At 42.9% G+C, this 23,423-nt stretch overlaps 1 protein-coding gene across 2 annotated transcripts in view; it reads right to left on the bottom strand.

Annotated features, from left to right (window-relative positions):
* LOC126249668 (IDLSRF-like peptide) overlaps positions 1 to 23,423 on the bottom strand; it is a 221,832-nt gene that overhangs the window by 22,889 nt on the left and 175,520 nt on the right. For both annotated transcript variants that reach the window (XM_049951350.1, XM_049951349.1), the window contains exon 3: positions 18,185 to 18,337. In XM_049951350.1, the coding sequence (XP_049807307.1) occupies positions 18,185 to 18,337 (153 nt within the window). The remainder of the gene's footprint in view (positions 1 to 18,184; positions 18,338 to 23,423) is intronic.

Raw genomic sequence — 23,423 nt, forward strand, 5'->3', positions numbered from 1 at the left:
ATTTCCCTCATTACTCACTACCTCCTAAATACGATTGCCTTATGCTGCTGTCTCCCTTCTGTCATTAACGACTCATAAGCAGGACATTCCCGTAGGATGTGGTTAGATTTATGTATGGCTCCAAATTCACAGCTGGTTTACTCTTTCTTCTGGATTCTATATACGTGACAATTGAGAAGACGCAATAATTTCGCGTGTCAGAGGCAGAAGAGTCCCATCTCTCTTGCTAAAAATCCGTAATACGCTGTCTGGTAAAGATGCGATTATCTTTACGAGTCCCTAGTATTTTCTAGTATTTTATTTCCTTCTTGCGGACATTTGTTTCTTCAGCAAGAAGATGGCAGCTCTCTCTGTGACATGCAGATCAAGAGAGACAGAGCCCCAAACACTACTTGCAATGCGTCACTTGCGCCAAATGCACCCTAGAAACGCAGATGAACCATACGGAGTACATTCACAACGGAGAGTTTCTGTCACCACCGTAGTAGGTATTTATTACTTACTCTAAAAATAGTGGCAAAAATATATCTTAAGTTTGTATAATTTGTTTTAAAATGTAATGTACAAAAAATAGTCCATTTAGTTAGTTGATGGAGGCCTGCTCGTATAGCGTAAGGCACAGTGCGCTAGCTCATGAGACGAGGAGGTAGGTTATACCCAAAGCAAATCCACGCGCAGATGAACGAGCGTGGCGGTATTCCTACCTGAGTGTGGTTTTTTGACGGTTTTCCACGCTCATTCAGGCAAATGCTGGGTACAAATTCAGCCTCAGCGTGTACTATACACAAACAGTTAAAACAGAATAACATACAGAACCAAGTTTACATGAGTCACAGACCTGATGGCGATGATTACTACCCTCTATTAGGTTACTTAGGCGACTGTGGCGTAAGGAAGGGGATCCGGCCACAAAGTGAAATAATGAAATAAAATTAGCCAAATACGGAAAAAGCAGATTCGTACTTAAGGGGAAAAATGCTATGGAAAAGAAAGAAGAAAGAAGTTGGCTATGTGAGGGAAAAATCGTTAAATAACTTTCGGCGAGGGCCAGAATGTTTCCGTCAATTACTGGAAGATCAGTTCTTGGACGTGTTACCCTAAATGGGTTCGTTTACAACCTGCAGCGACCTCGATTCTGACGCAGACTTTATATGCGAACAGTAATAAATTCGTTATAATATCTTTGCCTTGTCTTTGGCCTGTAGTTCAGTTTCCGTAGAGAATAATAACGAGGACATGGGTGAAGCAGATGACAAATTGCACAATATGGTGATTGACTGCATTCAACGACACGTGATTTTCCCTTTGATTGCAATTAGATGGAATGCAACAGTCCTTAACCAAAGGACGAAATTTTGTATAGCGTGTGAGGACTTGCACATGCAAGTAATTCCCGCAGGAAGCAGCTAATAGAGCTCCTCTATTACTATATTTGGGTAGCCAAATAGTAGCGATTACTTCCCGCTTGCACAGTAGCTTAATAGTCTTCAAAGATAAGGACACTGGCTAACATTTATGGAGACAGTTGCTTTCGAACACCCGCAGAACCTGGATACACGCTGTGTACCACTACAAGACAAACTAAGTGAACACTGCTAAGTAGTTGGGAGGCACGTGAGAAGGGAGTTAGTGTATGTGTGTGTGTGTGCGTGTGTGTGTGTTTGTGAATGAGTGAGTGCAAATTTGTAAATTAATAACAGTATCTATTAGATGTTTTCCTGAGATGTGAGTGCAGGAGGGTTGGGGGAGTAATGTTTCAAGTTTGAGGAGAGGGTGGACATCGATTACTATTAAGACAACCCCTCCACCCCGTCCTCCTCCCCCCCCCCCCCCAACACACACAAACGGATACGAAAACATTTGTATTGAAAGGTTGGCAACACTCACAACCTACATAGAGAACATATAAATAAACTTAAACACTATGCTGAGTGAGTGTGGAACACATGAAACAACAGCTCTAGTTCTTCTGTGAAGTTTTAACAAAGATAAGTGAAATTTAAATAGCACCAATGTAGTGTAAGAAAGAATGGATTCGAAAAAGATCGAAAAATTGCCGTGAGTGCATGAGCTACCAATATTATTCCGAAATCAACATCCACTAACAACGAAGGGATAAGCTGTGGTTCGCAGAATATACAAACAAGAGAAGAACATCGTTGTAAATTATAACCCAGTTTTATAAGGAAATACTGTTTTAAATCTACAAATACCGAAATTCATAGACATATTATGTACACACATTTTCACAGTAACCACAGAAGATGCTTCAAACATAAAAAGGGAAACGCCTCTGGTAAAAAATACTCTATTTGAAATAAGTTTAAAACCAAAAAAACAGTAATAATTGTATATAACGGGACTGAGCCCTGCTTGGCGCTCGAACATTCAGTGCGCGCAAAATTCCTTGCGAATCAGTATTCACCATGTTTCGAAGTTCAAACAACCGCCACAGAACTAGGATGGGCGTTGGAGAGCTGGAGTGTATACGCTGGCCCATACGCGGTAATTTCATCACGCACCGAGCTAGGAAGCAGAGGTACGTACATAGCACATATCTGTATTGTATTTGGTCTATGAGAAGTGACTCAGGGAAGTTTTATATACTGTTTGAGGCCTTATGCACACTTGCAACTAATCCATTGATCCTTCTAAATCTTATAATTGTATATTTCATATCATTTATGTTATTGTGAGGTTGCATTAAGTCAAAAGACTAATCGACATATTGGGTCGTCTTAATAAGCTTCACATTCCGAGCATCCATGTGATTTATAATTGTAGTTTCAATTCCAGTCTAGTTTATGTATACTGATAGGATTACTAAATAGAGCGTGATGTCGATCGACAGTGTTATCGTGTGCTATTGAAAGACGAGAAAGACATAGAGGCAATCTGACTGGTACTTACTTGGAGCCAAATACAACTCGCGTACAAATGTATGACAGGCTCACAAACCGCTGGACACACTGCAGTTTACATATACTTAACACTCCCCGTGCTCCTTTTCCTTCTAGCGTTTAACATGTAGTCGACGACGAGATCGTATAACAAAACTCGGTTGAGGTGGGGTAAGTAAGGCCTTTTACAAGGAACTATCCATGTGATATAGTGAAACCACGGCAAACATAAATCTGCATGGCTGGTTGTCGATTTAAATCCCATTCCAGCCGTTAGCGGTTGTATCTCACTCAGTAAATACATTCAGAGGAGAAAATGTATAGGTATTAGAAAATTGTGGAGCTGCAGGTGCTTCACTAAACCGAAATTTAAGACGATACAAGGGAACCGTCACTGCAGATACCGTAAATGTAAAACAGTATTTGAACTGCTCTATAAAAATTTATTTTACCTCACCATTCTACGATAGAAAGTCATGTTTTCTGATACATTTAAAACTTTGCCAACGGTAGACATGATTGCAGCAATGGTCCTTGGAGTATACGTGTGTTATTTTTTTAAATTATTTTTATAACTCTTAACTCTCATGGTCATCCTATATACTGATCATTTTGACAATGTCATTTTCCAGTTCTGTCCAGTAGAAAGGAATTAGTTCAAATGGTTCAAATGGCTCTGAGCACTATGGGACTCAACTGCTGTGGTCATAAGTCCCCTAGAACTTAGAACTACTTTAACCTAACTAACCTAAGGACAGCACACAACACCCAGCCATCACGAAAGGAATTAGTTATTCTTGATAATATCGGCTATGTATCCCGGAACTGAAATCTCAACATTTAGTTCGACTGTATCTAAGCAAGTTATAGGTTTACAAAATATTGCTACTTTTCTTGACAAGTATGTTGATTTATTTAGTTTTTTCTTAAATTAAAAGTATATTACGAAGAGAGAGAAGATAAAATATGATAGAAGAGGTCTGAGTGAGTGCTTCCATGAAAAGATATGCTCATGACATTTTTAAAATATAAAAACTACCCCAGAATTAAACAGAAAAATGTCGTCATTATGTATCTGAGTTTATAGCGTGACAGGCCCATCTCCTGCCTTGTGTCAGGTTTTATAGTTGACGCGCGGGGACTGTGAAATGCTTTCCTTACGAAGAACACCATTTCCTGCCATTTCTCAGCACGGATATTGCGGGTTGCGCGACTTAATTGCTATGTGCACAACAGCGCTTCGGCGTAACGAGCAGACTGTCGCCAGGCCTTTGTGCTTCGAAGAACAGTCCAAACAGAGCCGCTGACGTGTGCACAGGAAATGTTAACTGAAAAAGCCACGACCCGATTCCTTGCCAACAGGACGTACAAAGCCTTCCGTTTTCAGCCATCCCACACATTCCATCCTCGTTTGGACGGATTAAACCGCATAAAAGAGGGTGTACCTCACTAACAGTTCTGCTTTCAGTAAATTGTGGTCTGTGCCGTAATTAATTTGTCGCTACCGCACTTCATGCTATATATGCACTTTACGTCAGTTACCTCCCACGATGATGCGTATTAACATTCCAGCAATGATCTTTCGTTGGTTACCGACTACCCCACACAAACAACGCGTAATAACTAAGATTAAGCTCCCGGAAAACTGCACATTTTCACCTAACTTCGATTTGAAAATTCTCTGTTAAAAATTGAAGTTCACATACTCTTCCTTTTATTTACTCCACTTTTGGTTCAGACCTAGGGAGTACAAGGTGCGTGAGAAAAGTAACGAGATCATAGTTCTTATTTTTTTTTCAAATAATAATATTGTTCCTTTCTAAGTAGTTCCCTCAGGAGAGTTGTTGTTCGCAGTCTTGGTAGCAGTGCTGTAAGGCTTCAACTCGTAAGTCCTTTAACATGTCCTTCGAATGCATTTGAATGTTCTCCAGAGGTCAAAAACGATGACCTTTCAAGACTTTCTCAATTTCGGGAAAAGAAAAAAGTCGGAAGGATTCAGATCAGTTGAATAGGGGTGGGGGGTAGGGGGTTTGGGGGGATGTGGACACAATTTTAACGCCTTTTGAGATCATGGGGTGTTATCATGTTGCAGGTTCCACTTCTTTGCAGTGCCCGCTCTCACTCGATTCACGTTGCACGATACCTCTACTGTCAAAAGTCATGTTTTGAAATTGACCTTCTCCCCGAGCGAGCTTCATCTTCTACGAATTCTCGGCCTTCCAGAAATGATCTGCACCAGCGAAAAACTTGTGCTCCTGATAAGGAATGTTCCCCAAAGACTTGCTTCAACTTTTCAAAGATCACACTCACAGATGTTCCAAGCTTAACACATAATTTGATGGCATAATGTTGCTCCAAATTCGTCTGTTCCATTTTTGTAACACAGAACAAAAACAAAACTTCACTGATGGCGCTCTCAAAAATCACGTGATGGCCTTACGGAGCTGAAAGACTGACTGAACGGCAGGAAGGGATGAACATACTGATCTACACAACCAGAGCCGGCCGGAGTGGCCTTGCGGTTCTAGGCGCTACAGTCTGGAACCGCGTGACCGCTACGGTCGCAGGTTCGAATCCTGTTCGGGCATGGATGTGTGTGATGTCCTTAGGTTAGTTAGGTTTAAGTAGTTCTAAGTTCTGGGGGACTGATGACCTCAGAAGCTAAGTCCCATAGTGCTCAGAGCCATTTTTTTGAAAATTTACGTACTATTATTAGGATCTAGCTATAGAGGATAGCTTTTTCTGGGTGAAGGCACACCTTCGAGCGTAATATGGCCAATTAATGAGTTCTTGAGGTCGGAAAGAAATGGAAGCACTGAAGTTTTCACTCACGTTCGAGTAACAGTTGTGAAGAATCAACAGCGCGATTTCTCGAGGGACCTGTACATAGTATGGGTTACTCCACTGTTACATTTTACAGGAAATCTTAAGCCTTGCCTCGTCTTCAGCATTAAAAAGTACTCCAAATTTGCCTTGATAATACACTGCGCAAAAGTTGTAGCTGTAGCATTAATACTTGGCTTAGAGAAACAGAGGTAATAGCTTGACTGTAGCTTGTGATCGAGCGGTAGCCGAGGAACATTCGCATGTTGAAATCTAGTGTTTGCTAGAAAAACTGCTGTGAGATAGCACAAGGATACGAACACCTAGAAGATTTGCTCACTTCATTTACCGCTCACCATATTTATTACCCAGTATCGAGACACAGGACGATCAAAAATCTATACTTGAAGCGGTTAATGACAAGAATTATCATTCAGTACACACCCTCCACGAGTATTTTCGGAAGTTCCGTAAGTGTGGTGTCACATTGTGCCCTCAAAGTGATATGCAAGTCAAGAAAGGGCGGGTGGCATCTGCATAGAACGTCCCACTATAACATTCCACATATGATCTATGAAATTCGGGGTAGGTAGGTAATTTAATTCATGCTGAATGCCCATTTGTACTTTCTCTGAATTGCCGCTGGTTCAATGGGAACAAGAGTCGTCGCACACTGGAATTAATACAGATCCTGCTGCAATACCGAAAAGCCACCACTACCTTGGTTCATTGCCATTCTCCTGTGGCAGACACTGCTACAAAGATAGGAGGTGTCTTGTACTGATGATGATAATCACCTAGTAAATGACACCAAGTCCACCACAGTCATTACGTTTCAGTATGTTTCTACACGATAACGTGATACTCATTCTCTTCACATCAGTGTATATCGTTCGCGTGCACGGGATTTGTTAGTGTTCTTAAGCAGCTTGAAATAGCCTTGACTACGGCCAAGCAGTTAGAAACTGCTGTGAATGGGTGTATCGTGAGGCCAACCGAGATTTGTGTACCAGACATACCAAAGGTTTCCTCAAGTACTATCCGCTGTTGCGGACACTGTCTCGTCTACAGGATGTAAGGGAGCTATTACCTCTCGTACACTGGACTGTGAGTGGCGTGAGTGTCAATGGTAGGTGTAAGCTCCCTGCACACGGTAAACAGGAACAACGGAGACGTCAATGTGTACACCCATGCCCCTAAACAACATGTTCGACGAGCTATATCCCACGGAAACTGAAACTAAGCCAATGACTCACTTGATCTGTTTGAAACTTTCTGAGTGTCATATAAATGGGACGAAAATGCATATGCCAGGTTAACTGTGTGGCAAACAATGGTACCCTAAAGGTGAATTGGAAGCAAGGGATGGAAAGGAACATCATATGTACTGAGTTTGTGTTCCTGGTGTCCTCGTTCAATGGAGTGAAGAGACTATTTTAGAAGCACCTAAGGTAACAGGTTGTATCCAAGTGCATATTATGGCGCCAGTTAGGACAAGCGATGCCTGTCGTCTGTGCTCCGACCTCATACTTGGGTCGTTCCAGTGACTGGCAGATATGTTTGAGAACCTCAGCCTTTCTCACAGAGCTTCAACAAAGCTCACAATTTGCAGCATTGTTTCCACAACTGATCGTGGCCTCCTGGATCTGAGTCTCACGGAGAGCTTCAGAAAGATGCTCCGAATGTTCTGTAACTCGCTAGGCTGTGATTACCTAGACATGCACAGTAGGGCTGAGAACTTACAGTAACTCTAAATGGGTCAGGTATGCACTACACCTCATAGCCTGATACCCACGTAATAGAGTGTGTGTTCGGTGCACACAAATACTTTTTAGATCAGACAACATCTAACACAACGAGCTTTTCCAGGACCGTCAGTTGGCAAGACGAATGCCTCGGCTGCCACGCGAATGTGCAAACAAAGAGAGACGCGTGATGGAATTGTTGTTGTTGTGGTCTTCAGTCCTGAGACTGGTTTGATGCAGCTCTCCATGCTACTCTATCCTGTGCAAGCTTCTTCATCTCCCAGTACCTACTGCAACCTACATCCTTCTGAATCTGCTTAGTGTATTGATCTCTTGGTCTCCCTCTACGATTTTTACCCTCCACGCTGCCCTCCAATGCTAAATTTGTGATCCCTTGATGCCTCAAAACATGTCCTACCAACCGATCCCTTCTTCTAGTCAAGTTGTGCCACAAACTTCTCTTCTCCCCAATCCTATTCAATACCTCCTCATTAGTTACGTGATCTACCCACCTTATCTTCAGCATTCTTCTGTAGCACCACATTTCGAAAGATTCTATTCTCTTCTTGTCCAAACTATTTATCGTCCATGTTTCACTTCCATACATGGCTACACTCCATACAAATACTTTCAGAAACGACTTCCTGACACTTAAATCTATACTCGATGTTAACAAATTTCTCTTCTTCAGAAACGATTTCCTTGCCATTGCCAGTCTACATTTTATATCCTCTCTACTTCGACCATCATCAGTTATTTTACTCCCTAAATAGCAAAACTCCTTTACTCATTTCCTAATCTAATACCCTCAGCATCACCCGACTTAATTTGACTACATTCCATTATCCTTGTTTTGCTTTTGTTGATGTTCATCTTATATCCTCCTTTCAAGACACTGTCCATTCCGTTCAACTGCTCTTCCAAGTCCTTTGCTGTCTCTGACAGAATTACAATGTCATCGGCGAACCTCAAAGTTTTTACTTCTTCTCCATGAATTTTAATACCTACTCCGAATTTTTCTTTTGTTTCCTTTACTGCTTGCTCAATATACAGATTGAATAACATCGGGGAGAGGCTACAACCCTGTCTCACTCCTTTCCCAACCACTGATTCCCTTTCATGCCCCTCGACTCTTATAACTGCCATCTGGTTTCTGTACAAATTGTAAATAGCGTTTCGCTCCCTGTATTTTACCCCTGCCACCTTCAGAATTTGAAAGAGAGTATTCCAGTTAACGTTGTCAAAAGCTTTCTCTAAGTCTACAAATGCTAGAAACGTAGGTTTGTCTTTCCTTAATCTTTCTTCTAAGATAAGTCGTAAGGTTAGCATTGCCTCACGTGTTCCAACATTTCTACGGAATCCAAACTGATCTTCCCCGAGGTCCGCTTCTACCAGTTTTTCCATTCGTCTGTAAAGAATTCGCGTTATTATTTTGCAGCTGTGACTTATTAAACTGATAGTTCGGTAATTTTCACATCTGTCAACACCTGCTTTCTTTGGTATTGGAATTATTATATTCTTCTTGAAGTCTGTGGGTATTTCGCCTGTCTCATACATCTTGCTCACCAGATGGTAGAGTTTTGTCATGACTGGCTCTCCCAAGGCCATCAGTAGTTCTAATGGAATGTTGTCTACTCCCGGGGCCTTGTTTCGACTCAGGTCTTTCAGTGCTCTGTCAAACTCTTCACGCAGTATCTTATCTCCCATTGCATCTTCATCTACATCCTCTTCCATTTCCATAATATTGTCCTCAAGTACATCGCCCTTGTATAAACCCTCTATATACTCCTTCCACCTTTCTGCCTTCCCTTCTTTGCTTAGAACTGGGTTGCCATCTGAGCTCTTGATATTCATACAAGTGGTTCCCTTCTCTCCAAAGGTCTCTTTAATTTTTCTGTGGGCAGTATCTATCTTACCCCTAGTGAGACAAGCCTCTACATCCTTACATTTGTCCTCTAGCCATCCCTGCTTAGCCATTTTGCACTTCCTGTCGATCTCATTTTTGAGACGTTTGTATTCCTTTTTGCCTGCTTCATTTACTGCATTTTTATATTTTCTCCTTTCATCAATTAAATTCAATATTTCTTCTGTTACCCAAGGATTTCTACTAGCCCTCGTCTTTTTACCTACTTGATCCTCTGCTGCCTTCACTACTTCATCCCTCAGAGCTACCCATTCTTCTTCTACTGTATTTCTTTCCCCCATTCCTGTCAATTGTCCCCTTATGCTCTCCCTGAAACTCTCTACAACCTCTGGTTCTTTCAGTTTATCCAGGTCCCATCTCCTTAAATTCCCACCTTTTTGCAGTTTCTTCAGTTTCAATCTGCAGTTCATAACCAAGAGATTGTGGTCAGAATCCATATCTGCCCCTGGAAATGTCTTACAATTTAAAACCTGGTTCCTAAATCTCTGTCTTACCATTATATAATCTATCTGATACCTTTTAGTATCTCCAGGATTCTTCCAGGTATACAACCTTCTTTTATGATTCTTGGACCAAGTGTTAGCTATGATTAAGTTATGCTCTGTGCAAAATTCTACAAGGCGGCTTCCTCTTTCATTTCTTCCCCCCAATCCATATTCACCTACTATGTTTCCTTCTCTCCTTTTTCCTACTGACGAATTACAGTCGCCGATGACTATTAAATTTTCGTCTCCCTTCACTACCTGAATAATTTCTTTTATCTCGTCATACATTTTATCAATTTCTTCATCATCTGCAGAGCTAGTTGGCATATAAACTTGTACTACTGTAGTAGGCATGGGCTTTGTGTCTATCTTGGCCACAATAATGCGTCCACTATGCTGTTTGTAGTAATTTACCCGCACTCCTATTTTTTTCATTATTAAACCTACTCCTGCATTACCCCTATTTGATTTTGTATTTATAACCCTGTATTCGCCTGACCAAAAGTCTTGTTTCTTCTGCCACCGAACTTCACTAATTCCCACTATATCTAACTTTAACCTATCCATTTCCGTTTTTAAATTTTCTAACCTATCTGTTCGATTAAGGGATCTGACATTCCACGCTCCGATCCGTAGAATGCCAGTTTTCTTTCTCCTGATAACGACGACCTCTTGAGTAGTCCCCGCCCGGAGATCCGAATGGGGGACTATTTTACCTCCGGAATATTTTACCCAAGAGGACGCCATCATCATTTAATCATACAGTAAAGCTGCATGTCCTCGGGAAAAATTACGGCTGTAGTTTCCCCTTGCTTTCAGCCGTTCGCAGTACCAGCACAGCAAGGCCGTTTTGGTTAATGTTACAAGGCCAGATCAGTCAATCATCCAGACTGTTGCCCCTGCAACTACTGAAAAGGCTGCTGCCCCTCTTCAGGAACCACATGTTTGTCTGGCCTCTCAACAGATACCCGTACGTTGTGGTTGCACCTACGGTACGGCCATCTGTATCGCTGAGGCACGCAAGCCTCCCCACCAACGGCAAGGTCCATGGTTCATGGGGGGCGTGATGGAATTAATAATCAATTAATCAGACGACGTATTCAGGACCGTTCAATCCATCCGTAATCTCCCTAACGATTTTAACGAAATTTCCGAGAGAAAACAAATTTAATGACAATGACTCCCAACATACTGTGGAACCAAAATCTGGAAACACATTTAGGCTGCCGTCATTTTGACCGGACTGATAATTTACTCAAAATTGCAGCAACTCTCAAAAACCAACAAAGTTTAAACGGCTGTTCTGCTTTCTTGTATGGTCATAGGGATGCAGTGAGGACCACCTTTCCAGCAGTTGGAACTGAGACCGAATAGGAAACCTCTATCGATAAAAAGACATTATCAGCACCTATGTCAGCGTAGGCAGGCTTTGGTCCATGCACTCCCACGTACGCTTTATTTTTTGAAGTTAGAATCTGACAGGAGTGTGACACCAGCTAAGCCTTTTAAGATTTCTCTGTCACCTCGTCCTACCCATTCAGTTTGAGGTTCAAGACGGACCTGCAGCTGCAACTTCGTCGCTGTCGTGGAAGCGTCTTGCAGTCATTTTGAACAGTATACTGTAACGGCGCTCAAGTTCGCACGACGTTCCGTCAATTCGTCGAAATTCAAGTATCTCGTGCTACGGCCGCAAACCATTGGCGCCAGCGTGATGAAACATTTCATCAGAATCGTCACATCTGGCACATTGATCTGCGCCCATGTTTCAGTACACTTCCACCCTCTCTTCCCCCCCCCCTCCCCCTCCCATCCACCCCTACAGCGAGTTTGATTGTAGTTCTGTGCACGTGCATATTGTCTCAATACAAGTGCTCTCTGTAGTTTAGCATTATGTAATGTCAGTAAAGGCTGCCCTCGGCTAAATATTATGTTTTGCTAAATTATGATTACTGAATATTCTAATATTTTTGTTGCACCTGATTTCTTTGTTATTAGAGTTGTGATATACTCCCACCTTTCGGACGTTTCCAACAAATCAGGGACTTCCTGCAAGAAGGAACGCTGTCCAAACCTTACGTGGTTGGAACTGGATAGGTAAACAATTTAAAATCGTCGCAGCAGGTTAAAATTTACTGCACACGAAGATGGAGAAAACGCCTTTCGTTTTCGCCGTCTGGGATTGTAAGAGCTGTGGGAGACAGTGAGGTGAGGTAGCTACGGACTTTCCATCCAGTACAGATAATGGTAGCTGAAGTAAACAGGAAGTATCAATGTAAGATCCATATAAATAGCCTCCCAAAGGCGAGAGCATTAAAACGCTAGCATTTATTTGCCACAGCATTCGCAACAATGTGCTAGAGTTGGAAGCACTGCAGAAAAGTAATGAACCCCTCATCTGACCACTAAAATCACCCTCTGATGTAACTGAAAACTTACGAGATAATCACACCTTAATCATCATGACGATGACGAGGAGAGTAGGGGACGGTACGGGAGTCCCGCACCGCCGACTAGGCAAGGTCCTAGAGAAGATGGTTTGCCATTGCTTTCCTCCGACCGTAATGGGGACTTAATCATCAGATGAGACTTTAACCATTCACCAACAGTCAATTAGGATAATTAGAGTTTTACTCGTAGTGAGTGTGATAAGCCACCCTGTGAAACATTACTAAATGCGAAGCGAAGAAATTCTGGTCTTATTATTACACAGCAGTTTATGTCCAGACTGTCATCTAACTTATATTGTAATATGCATATCCCAGTAGACTATAGTCGGTTGTTTAATTCTGTATGAAAACTGTAGACAATATTCACTGCAGCCAATGATTGCACAGCTAATTGCTTCTGCTTCTACTTCGTTTTGTTATGGTGATGGGGACGTGTTATTATCTACAGCGTTGGGAGCTTTCTTTAGCTGGTTCCCGACAGGTAAGGTAACAAAGGGGGACGAGGGTGTCATAAAACTGTTTGTCACCGAAAGCAGTCCTCGAACAGTTAAATAACAGGATGTCACGTGGTCGCATCTCCACAATGCAGGGGTAGGAGGATAGCCCGTTTTCCATAAAACTATGTTGTGCTAAATACTAAAAGGAATAGTTTTTAGCGAAATGAAGATCTGAAACGCAGGTAAAGTACCCAGAACTAGAGACTGTGGGACTGGAAGTTGTCCATGGCTGTGCCACAAAAGAATGTTCGCTTCAACCTGAGTAACAGTGGCTGTGATTGGCTCACAATAATTATTTTGGTAGAAGGTTTATTTTCCCATATGTGTCTACGTGCAAGACTTTTGGTTGGTCATGTTTGGAGACCTCTAATGTAGTGGGAGAGATGCTCTGCCTGGCACCATTGTTGGTTAACAATGACAGTATCCGTGAGAGTAGGAACTTGTGAAATTTGTTTCTTAAACTGATTATTGGTCGGATCTCGCAAGGTCTGCTGCAGTTGGCTGGCAAGATACAGCTACGTTTTAGGGAACAAAGTGTGAACAGGCTTACTGCCAACAGACTTACTGCCTCAGGTGCTTCGTCGAAAATACACTTCACTTTAGCCAGATGCAGAGACAGATGTCTCCGACTTAGAGCATAGCACAGAGGCCGGGTTGGGCCCGGAATTTCAAGCCACCGCTGCAACCATCTTCCACTCTCATTCCGTCTAAGAGTGGTAAGCATGTGCTGGCAATGCAGCCACCGAGCTAAGGGGGACGTAAAGCTATTTAATTTACATTTAGGTTTAATTGTGCAGTTTTAACATTCACAGTCTGCTAGTTGCATCCCCCATGCTCTTTCATGAAATTAATGGTGTTTGTTTTTTTACAGGATTATTTCTTCAAACGAATAAACATTTTTTTCAGTCATTGGCCTTATCTGCACTATACACTGCAGGAAAGAAAACAAGTAGTACACCCTTTTAGAGGTTTCCATTCATTCTAGATGTATTGCTGCAGCAGTGCATATGGAGTACATGAAATGAATACATTTACAGATCGGCGGCAAAGCGGTTCTGAGGTACCAGGTATCAAGACATGCTGAAACACCCATCTCGTACTTGGTGTAGCCTCCATTGGTGGCGATGCAGGCGCTGACTCCGGCATCCAGTTTATCAAACAGATTACGAATATTGTCCTGGGATACGTTATGCCATGCCTGCTCAACCTGTCCACGTAGATCGGTAAGAGTTGTTGCCTGATGAGCCACACGAATCAAATCTGTCTCATCCCGTCAGTGCTCGACTAGAGACAAGTCTGGAGATTGTGCATGGGCAATAACATTACTGGCCGGCCGAAGTGGCCGTGCGGTTAAAGGCGCTGCAGTCTGGAACCGCAAGACCGCTACGGTCGCAGGTTCGAATCCTGCCTCGGGCATGGATGTTTGTGATGTCCTTAGGTTAGTTAGGTTTAACTAGTTCTAAGTTCTAGGGGACTAATGACCTCAGCAGTTGAGTCCCATAGTGCTCAGAGCCATTTGAACCATTTTTAACATTACTGCACTTCTTGCAGGGCACATTCAGTTAGTTTCACGGTCAGTGTGTGAGTGAACATTATCCTGTTGAAAAACACATCATCTTTCTGTTGCGAGAACAGCAAAAGAACGGGTATAACAATATTTTGCATGTAGCGAACGCTGGTTATCGTCCCCTCCAGATATACCAAAGGTGAAAGAGAATTGTAGCTGATCATACGCTAAACATTAAGGCCACGGATGGGGCCAGTGTGTGTCGGAGGAATGCACTCTACGAGTCTTCAACACGTCTACATCGCATGCGCAGACGATCATCATTTGCGTCCACACAGAATCTGTTTTCATTGGTGAAGAGCACGGCGTACCATTCCGAGTGATTCTCTGATGGCACAAGTCCGGCCGTGGGCTTCGATGCTGTGAAAGACAGGCTAGAGGTGTGCGTGCCTGTAGTCACACAGCTAACAGCCAGTTGACAGCAGTTCGTGTTGACAGGTCTGGGCTCACAAGTACTCTCATCTGTTTTGTGGTAGCCGTACTTGCTGCCACTGCTGCCCTTACAATACAAAGAGCCTGAGCCTGGCGGGCGTCTGTGCAGTGTGGACGTCCTGAACCTCGTCTTCGGGTGCGAGAATGTTTGCGTGACCACTGCTCAGCATCGTTGTACAACTGACGCAGCACGTCCAACTTGTGTGGCAGTTCTCCGAAAGGGCCATCCCGCACTCGGAAGACCACAGTTTGGCCCCGTATAGATATGGATGTAGGTGTATAAGAGTTCCGAAAATCTCTCATTTCAGTCAACTGCGATTCATCTACCTCTTGTTGTTTCCAGTCTGTTATGATGAATGTGCATACCTAACTAATACAATTTTACCTATCCCCTTTTCAGTTCGTCCACTTTGCATTCCCCTCCAACACGAACCACATCCGGTTCCATATGAAATACTAGTACGTCATATAAACACACTCCGCCTAAATACTTCTAGGAGACCTCACTGATTCCATTCCCACATCATGGAAAAAATCCACATTACCAGTATTTCATTGTTACTTTCATTTTTTGGTTAGATTATATTTTATATTAGTTATTATTTGGAAACAACAATGAAACAGCAGTCTAGTTGCTAACAGTACACCCAAGAAACTAAACTGAAAATTACTGACTATAAAAACAAACACAAGTGTACATTATTAGGTGGATAAATGGTCGTCCCTCTCAGTCGCCTATAAGTGGAGAGCAGTTTCAATAAAGAGGAAAAGTAGTATATTGCAGTGCCTGTGTTATTCTGATTACGATGCAAAGTTCCTTTGGATACGCATGTCCAAAGGAACTTTGCATCGTAATCACAATAACATAGGCATTGCAATATCGTATTTATATGCTGATACCAGGCAAGCGACTTTCAAATGCAACGTCTGACCTGTACGGGAATATGTATAAAGGATGTACGAGTACAGGTCGTAGACGCACGGTTGACAACATATGGAAGTTGGTCTGGCCGTGAGTCATGCACAGATAGCCAAATGGCAAAGCGACAGTTCGCGATAAGTGGGAAATACGGGTTTGGGTCCCGGTCGGGTACAAATTTTCATTGTCCTCATTCCATTCTACAGCTGATCGTAGTCCTTATGCGCAATCGCGAATTCATTTGATGTATTTAAGAATAGCTGTCAACTCTACAAAGTATGCATTAAATCTAGTAATGTCGGCCTCAAATTTACATAAGTGTCTGAAAATAATAATACTGTATTAACTTCTATAGAATTTCTAGAGTGGGCATTTGTAATAACATCAATTGCTGCAGGGAGACTATGCATTTGCAACAGTTGCTGGAGTTGTTAATTCCTCCAGCTACATTACCATCTCAGCCGTTAAGGGCCTCATACAAAGTAATTTGTATCACAAAAAGTAACGCAGCTGATACAGTAATTCTAGTGATGTATGTCGTAAAATTTGTCCTATCACTTAGATAGATGGGTAAATTCTACTCTTATCTTCTTTTCTTAGTCTATATACTTCAGAACAACTAACGGATTCGTTGAAGAATCCCATCTACACTCCTGGAAATTGAAATAAGAACACCGTGAATTCATTGTCCCAGGAAGGGGAAACTTTATTGACACATTCCTGGGGTCAGATACATCTCATGATCACACAGACAGAACCACAGGCACATAGACACAGGCAACAGAGCATGCACAATGTCGACACTAGTACAGTGTATATCCACCTTTCGCAGCAATGCAGGCTGCTATTCTCCCATGGAGACGATCGTAGAGATGCTGGATGTAGTCCTGTGGAACAACTTGCCATGCCATTTCCACCTGGCGCCTCAGTTGGACCAGCGTTCGTGCTGGACGTGCAGACCGCGTGAGACGACGCTTCATCCAGTCCCAAACATGCTCAATGGGGGACAGATCCGGAGATCTTGCTGGCCAGGGTAGTTGACTTACACCTTGTAGTGCACGTTGGGTGGCACGGGATACATGCGGACGTGCATTGTCCTGTTGGAACAGCAAGTTCCCTTGCCGGTCTAGGAATGGTAGAACGATGGGTTCGATGACGGTTTGGATGTACCGTGCACTATTCAGTGTCCCCTCGACGATCACCAGTAGTGTACGGCCAGTGTAGGAGATCGCTCCCCACACCATGATGCCGGGTGTTGGCCCTGTGTGCCTCGGTCATATGCAGTCCTGATTGTGGCGCTCACCTGCACGGCGCCAAACACGCATACGACCATCATTGGCACCAAGGCAGAAGCGACTCTCATCGCTGAAGGCGACACGTCTCCATTCGTCCCTCCATTCACGCCTGTCCCGACACCACTGGAGGCGGGCTGCACGATGTTGGGGCGTGAGCGGAAGACGGCCTAACGGTGTGCGGGACCGTAGCCCAGCTTCATGGAGACGGTTGCGAATGGTCCTCGCCGATACCCCAGGAGCAACAGTGTCCCTAATTTGCTGGGAAGTGGCGGTGCGGTCCCCTACGGCACTGCGTAGGATCCTACGGTCTTGGCGTGCATCCGTGCGTCGCTGCGGTCCGGTCCCAGGTCGACGGGCACGTGCACCTTCCGCCGACCACTGGCGACAACATCGATGTACTGTGGAGACCTCACGCCCCACGTGTTGAGCAATTCGGCGGTACGTCCACCCGGCCTCCCGCATGCCCACTATACGCCCTCGCTCAAAGTCCGTCAACTGCACATACGGTTCACGTCCACGCTGTCGCGGCATGCTACCAGTGTTAAAGACTGCGATGGAGCTCCGTATGCCACGGCAAACTGGCTGACACTGACGGCGGCGGTGCACAAATGCTGCGCAGCTAGCGCCATTCGACGGCCAACACCGCGGTTCCTGGTGTGTCCGCTGTGCCGTGCGTGTGATCATTGCTTGTACAGCCCTCTCGCAGTGTCCGGAGCAAGTATGGTGGGTCTGACACACCGGTGTCAATGTGTTCTTTTTTCCATTTCCAGGAGTGTATATTGATGCAGTTTCGAGCTGAAGGCCTAGACATGCTGTAGATGAATGGAATTTCAGTAAATAAATTCATTTAATCACTGTATTTTATACGGTTATAGAAATTCCAATGTTCAACGTGCTGGAGTCTGGGAAGGAATCTGTAGATTCAATTGATTACTGTGTTGTATATGGCTATACAGGGCGATGCAGCTGCCACTACTGATGTCTTACGCGACCCCTGTATAAATGAAGGCGTTCTACGTATAGGAATTGAGGGAAGAGCTATTTTCATTAAAAAGGTTCATAGTAAATTTGGGTGAACCTAAAGTATATTTCTGTAGATGACCAGAATAAGGTGCAACGACGAGAGAAACAAGGAGGTAAATAAACTTACCTGAAAGAGCAATAGCGACCTTCTCGACTCCTCCGAGTGGTGCCAGGGCGTCTCTGGCTTTGTTTCCAAAGAGTTTCTCAAGGTAGTTTGGTCCGTGGCTCGCTAGAAGTGACTGTAGAAAGGATGCTGTCTCTTCAACTGGTGGTCGCTTTGCTGCAAACAGTGACATGATTTTAATATTTGATTTGAGTACAAGTATACATTATTATTGTCATCTACGTAGTCGCCTTATCTATGAGTACTGCACCTAGCATCCGTCGTGACATATGACACAATTACAAAAATTTATGAATCTCTGTCAACACTACGTTCTTCGAAATATTATCTATGATTTTTCCCAAAGAAAGAATGGAACACAAAATTATTTATATACTTGTTTTCACGAAATTTATACGTATTAGTTTACTGTTTCTATTCACAAATCGTTTTTTAAGAGATTATTGGTATGGTATTCACGTTTTCAGAAAGGAATGGAGTTTTTACGGCTGTTGTAATGAATTTCCGTGCATTTGAATTATTATCCTGTGCTCTAATCTAAGGAGTTTATGCTCACACGCTTACCTTTCAACCGTAAAATATTATTACTTGTATTTACACTCCAGGGCGTAATGAAAGCTTCTTAGTTTGCCAGAACACACCATATGGAAGCGATTCAGTTTATTTCTTCCCTATAATAGTAATTCAAAGCTAATAGGAACGGAATGTTTCGACAATTTGTACGTAAAGTGTAGACTCGATAGTTTTACACAATGCGGTAAACACAGGTTACCAAGATCAGAAGAGTATCGGCAGATCTGCGTGCGGATCTTAGGCAGCTTTCCATGTTAGGTCAGGATACATCCGAGATGATTCGCTGTAATACACACGATATGCAAACCAGTAAAATATCGACACGCACGCACACACACACACACACACACACACACACACACACACAACGTCAACAAATGATACGATTCAGAGACAGACAACTTATATTTTAAAGCGAAAAATGTCTTTTGATGACAAGGAATGCCTCATCAGAAACAGAGCACTAGTACGGGACGAAGCAAAAAAGTAAAGAAACAGTTGTATAACACTGATACATCTTAATATCTGTAGTTGATGGTCGTAATCGGTAAGAGTCGAAAATTTTGTTGCAGCTGGAAACAGGAATCCGTTTCTGTTGTAATCACTACAAATCCCCAGTTAAGATGGTACGTAACAATATGCTGGTTAGTATAGATGAACGAGTTATCCGAGCCTACGTTCACACTCAACTTCCCACTAGTTATCAGTTTACCAACTAGCGCCGTTACCATTTCATGGATTACAAACGCTCCAAACCACTAAAACTGTGGAATGCATCCGTTGTTGCTATATTATTGTGTTTGGTATCAATCCATAATTAGCAACATGTGTGTATCCATCTGCTTTTAATGTGCTACAGCGTCACAGAACTTACGTGTTATCAAACCTATAATTACGTTAAGTCATCGTTAGCTGGTCACTGATTCAGTTAGAAACAATAATGAAATATAAAGTTCATTCATTTTTAAGGTCGTGAAATGTGAAGAAGGTAAGCTAAGAGAAACATTAGAATCTATATGACTGAATTTTTTGAGGAGTTAATGGAACTATGAGACATAAGCAATGACACATTCCAAGGAGAACTGAAAATATTCGCCGTGAAACTGAAAACTATACAGATAACACAGCATAAATAAACTATATGAATGAGAGAATACTTCCAGATATTACATAGCAAGCATAGCATAGAAGAATCTTCGGGAGACTAAGTAATGGATTGATAGAGGGACTGTACGTAGCAGCTATGCGTACTTTGATAAGGGGAATGATAACAATGAAGTATGTTTCACATTGTTGCTCCAATAGTCACTTCTGTTGCCGAATAATGAGCCATTCCCTTTCAGAGTAACAACGATTTTTGCTCAATATACGCGACAATTTGATCATATGTCAAAATTTTGCAATAAAATTGACTTTTTTGTGGTTTAGTGACAAAATTTCTGCTTTTTTATTAACAATGTATTTTCTTCTATATTCCGCCAAAAACTTGTTTATGTTTGCGTTTTCGTTAGCCACGTCACACCCAACTAGTTCGCGCCGTACAGGACATCGGTGAAATGTGGAAGCATTGGGTGCGAACGGGAGCTGCCTATCTTGCAACTATAAAGTTGTGGAGATGCATACTGACTCTGTGAAAAATGCAATAACAGAGAGGACTCGCGTGACTGAAATTATCTTTGCACCACAGGTTAAATACTGTGGTGAAAAACAATATAGAAACGCCAAAGCCGCAAACCACTACCATGTCCCATACGGTGCAGCAGAAGCGTTAGCGTTCAAAAAAGCTTCCAGTCGTCTCCGAATGAATAAATACAGGAGCTGTATGGTTTTCAAGCGAACCTTATACTTTTTTTCCTGCAAAAAAGTGGCACATTCGGGTAACGATAATGAAGCTGTATAGCGATCACGCGTCGTTCTTTCCAAAGTAGATCATAAAGGCTTAATAACGATGAGATTGGCGACTATGGTGGCCAGGGTGGACGCGAAAAATCAGCCTCGCCCTCACAAAACAATGAACAATGCCAGCTATGTGAACAGGGGCCTGCTCTCTTGGAACACAGGATCACCACTGGGGAACAAACATAGTACCATGGACCGGACATGATCAGCTAACACAGTCACATAATTCTTGGCAGTTCTTCGACTGACGAGTAACCATGGTGTACTACGATATGGCTGCCCAAATCAACTCTGAAACCTCGCCATATTTCACTCTTGAAGTGTAGACTCGTATAGAGGGGGGAAAGAGTGTGCAACAGGACTCAACCGAAAAAATTATTTTCTTCTGTCGTTCCATAGTCCAGGATTTTATGACTGCGTCACCAACTTTACCCGTTACGGGCATATCCATAACCAATGTGTGGTTTTGGAATTTCATTTCGCCCTATAATTTCCAGTTTCTGGAGCTCCCTTTGGATTGTTTTGTTGCTGACAGGGTTTGCGAGTGCAGTCATGCGGTAAATTTTGCAGCTGTTGTCCTCTGCTTTTCGTCACAATGCTCTTCAATGAATGACCGTCATGCCCACTCAACACTCACTTTCGCCCACGTTGTGTCTTTGCGCTTTCCAGTATGCGGCGTAAATCTACGATATGGTGCCTCTTGAAACACCAAACGCTTCGGCTTTCCCTACGTTCCAATTTACTTAACTCCGACATGATTCACGGCCAGTTAGACAGAACACTGTTGTGGCCGTGACTGACACTTCCAGCATATTGAGGACACTGCAGAGGAGCCGTTTGTGTTCAACCTACAGGCTTTTCTAGCATCTGCATTTATTTTCAAGCATTCATTTCTCACTGGTTTCCACATTTTTGTCCAACCCTTGCATTTACATTTTCTTAACCTATGCTGTGAAAGTCATGTTTTTATTCTTTCGTCTAACTGACTTGTTTTAATTTTATATTACTGTTTGCGTACTGTACATTTTCGAGAGTATTTTCGGCTTTCGTATCTGTTTTTTTTTTTTCATTTCGGTTTATTTATACACCGAATCAGTAATAAGATAAGTATTTGCGTTCTATGCTATTTTTTGTTGTTGTTGTTTCTTGTTTTTTGTTGTAATAACCCACAGTCAGTTTCTTGCATATTACAATATAATTATGGTTTTCGACATATTCTGCTTCATTTGAAACTTTCTGCGTGAGAAGGTATGTTACTTCGTGACCATCACTTCACAGCAAGGACTTTCCTTACATTTATCGTTCATTTTCTTACACCACGAATGTTACAATTTTGGCATGCCCATATTTGGGGCACTAAGTGTAAACACTTACTAAACTGAAGTAGATTTTTGAGGTTGATAATTGTAATGATATTGTCAGCGGTCACTGCGGCTGGTGGATGTTACACTGTGTCGCTATATTGGTAGTGTAGTATACAGCTGCATTAATGTCACTCCTCACTGCAAAAAAGTCAATTTTATGCAAGAGTAGATGAACAATGAATGTAGGTACTTAACATACAGGGTGTTACAAAAAGGTACCCCCAAACTTTCAGGAAACATTCCTCACACACAAGTAAAGGAAAGATGTTATGTGGACATGTGTCTGGAAACGCTTAATTTCCATGTTAGAGCTCATTTTAGATTCGTCAGTATGTACTGTACTTCCTCGATTCACCGCCAGTTGGCCCAATTGAAGGAAGGTAATATTGACTTCGGTGCTGGTGTTGACATGCGACTCATTGCTCTACAGTACTAGCACCAAGCACATCAGTACGTAGCATCAACAGGTTAGTGTTTATCACGAACTTGGTTTAACAGTCAGTGCAATGTTTACAAATGCGGAGTTGGCAGATGCCCATTTGATGTATGGATTAGCACGGGGCAACAGCCGTGGCGCGGTACGTTTGTATCGAGATAGATTTCCAGAACGAAGGTGTCCCGACAGGAAGACGTTCGAAGCAATTGATCGGCGTCTTAGGGAGCACGGAACATTCCAGCCTATGACTCGCTACTGGGGAAGACCTAGAACGACGAGGACACCTGCAATGGACGAGGCAGTTCTTCGTGCAGTTGACGATAACCCTAATGTCAGCGTCAGAGAAGTTGTAGCTGTACAAGGTAACGTTGACCACGTCACTGTATGGAGAGTGCTACGGGAGAACCATTTGTTTCCGTACCATGTACAGCGTGTGCTGGCACTATAAGCAGCTGATTGGCCTCCTCGGGTACACTTCTGCGAATGTTTCATCCAACAACGTGTCAATCCTCATTTCAGTGCAAATGTTCTCTTTACGGACGAGGCTTCATTCCAACGTGATCAAATTGTAAATTTTCACAATCAACATGTGTGGGCTGACGAGAATCCGCACGCAATTGTGCAATCACGTCATCAACACAGATTTTCTGTGAATGTTTGGGCAGGCATTGTTGGTGACGTCTTGATTGGGCCCCATGTTCTTCCACCTACGCTCAATGGAGCACGTTACCATGATTTCATACGGGATACTCTACCTGTGCTGCTAGAACATGTGCCTTTACAAGTACGACACAACATGTGGTTCATGCACGATGGAGCTCCTGCACATTTCAGTCGAGTGTTCGTAAGCTTCTCAACAACAGATTCGGTGACCGATGGATTGGTAGAGGCGGACCAATTCCATGGCCTCCACGCTCTCGTGACCTCAACCCTCTTGACTTTCATTTATGGGGGCATTTGAAAGTTCTTG

This window comes from Schistocerca nitens, chromosome 3, assembly GCF_023898315.1.
Source record: "Schistocerca nitens isolate TAMUIC-IGC-003100 chromosome 3, iqSchNite1.1, whole genome shotgun sequence".
NCBI classification, from domain to species: domain Eukaryota; kingdom Metazoa; phylum Arthropoda; class Insecta; order Orthoptera; family Acrididae; genus Schistocerca; species Schistocerca nitens.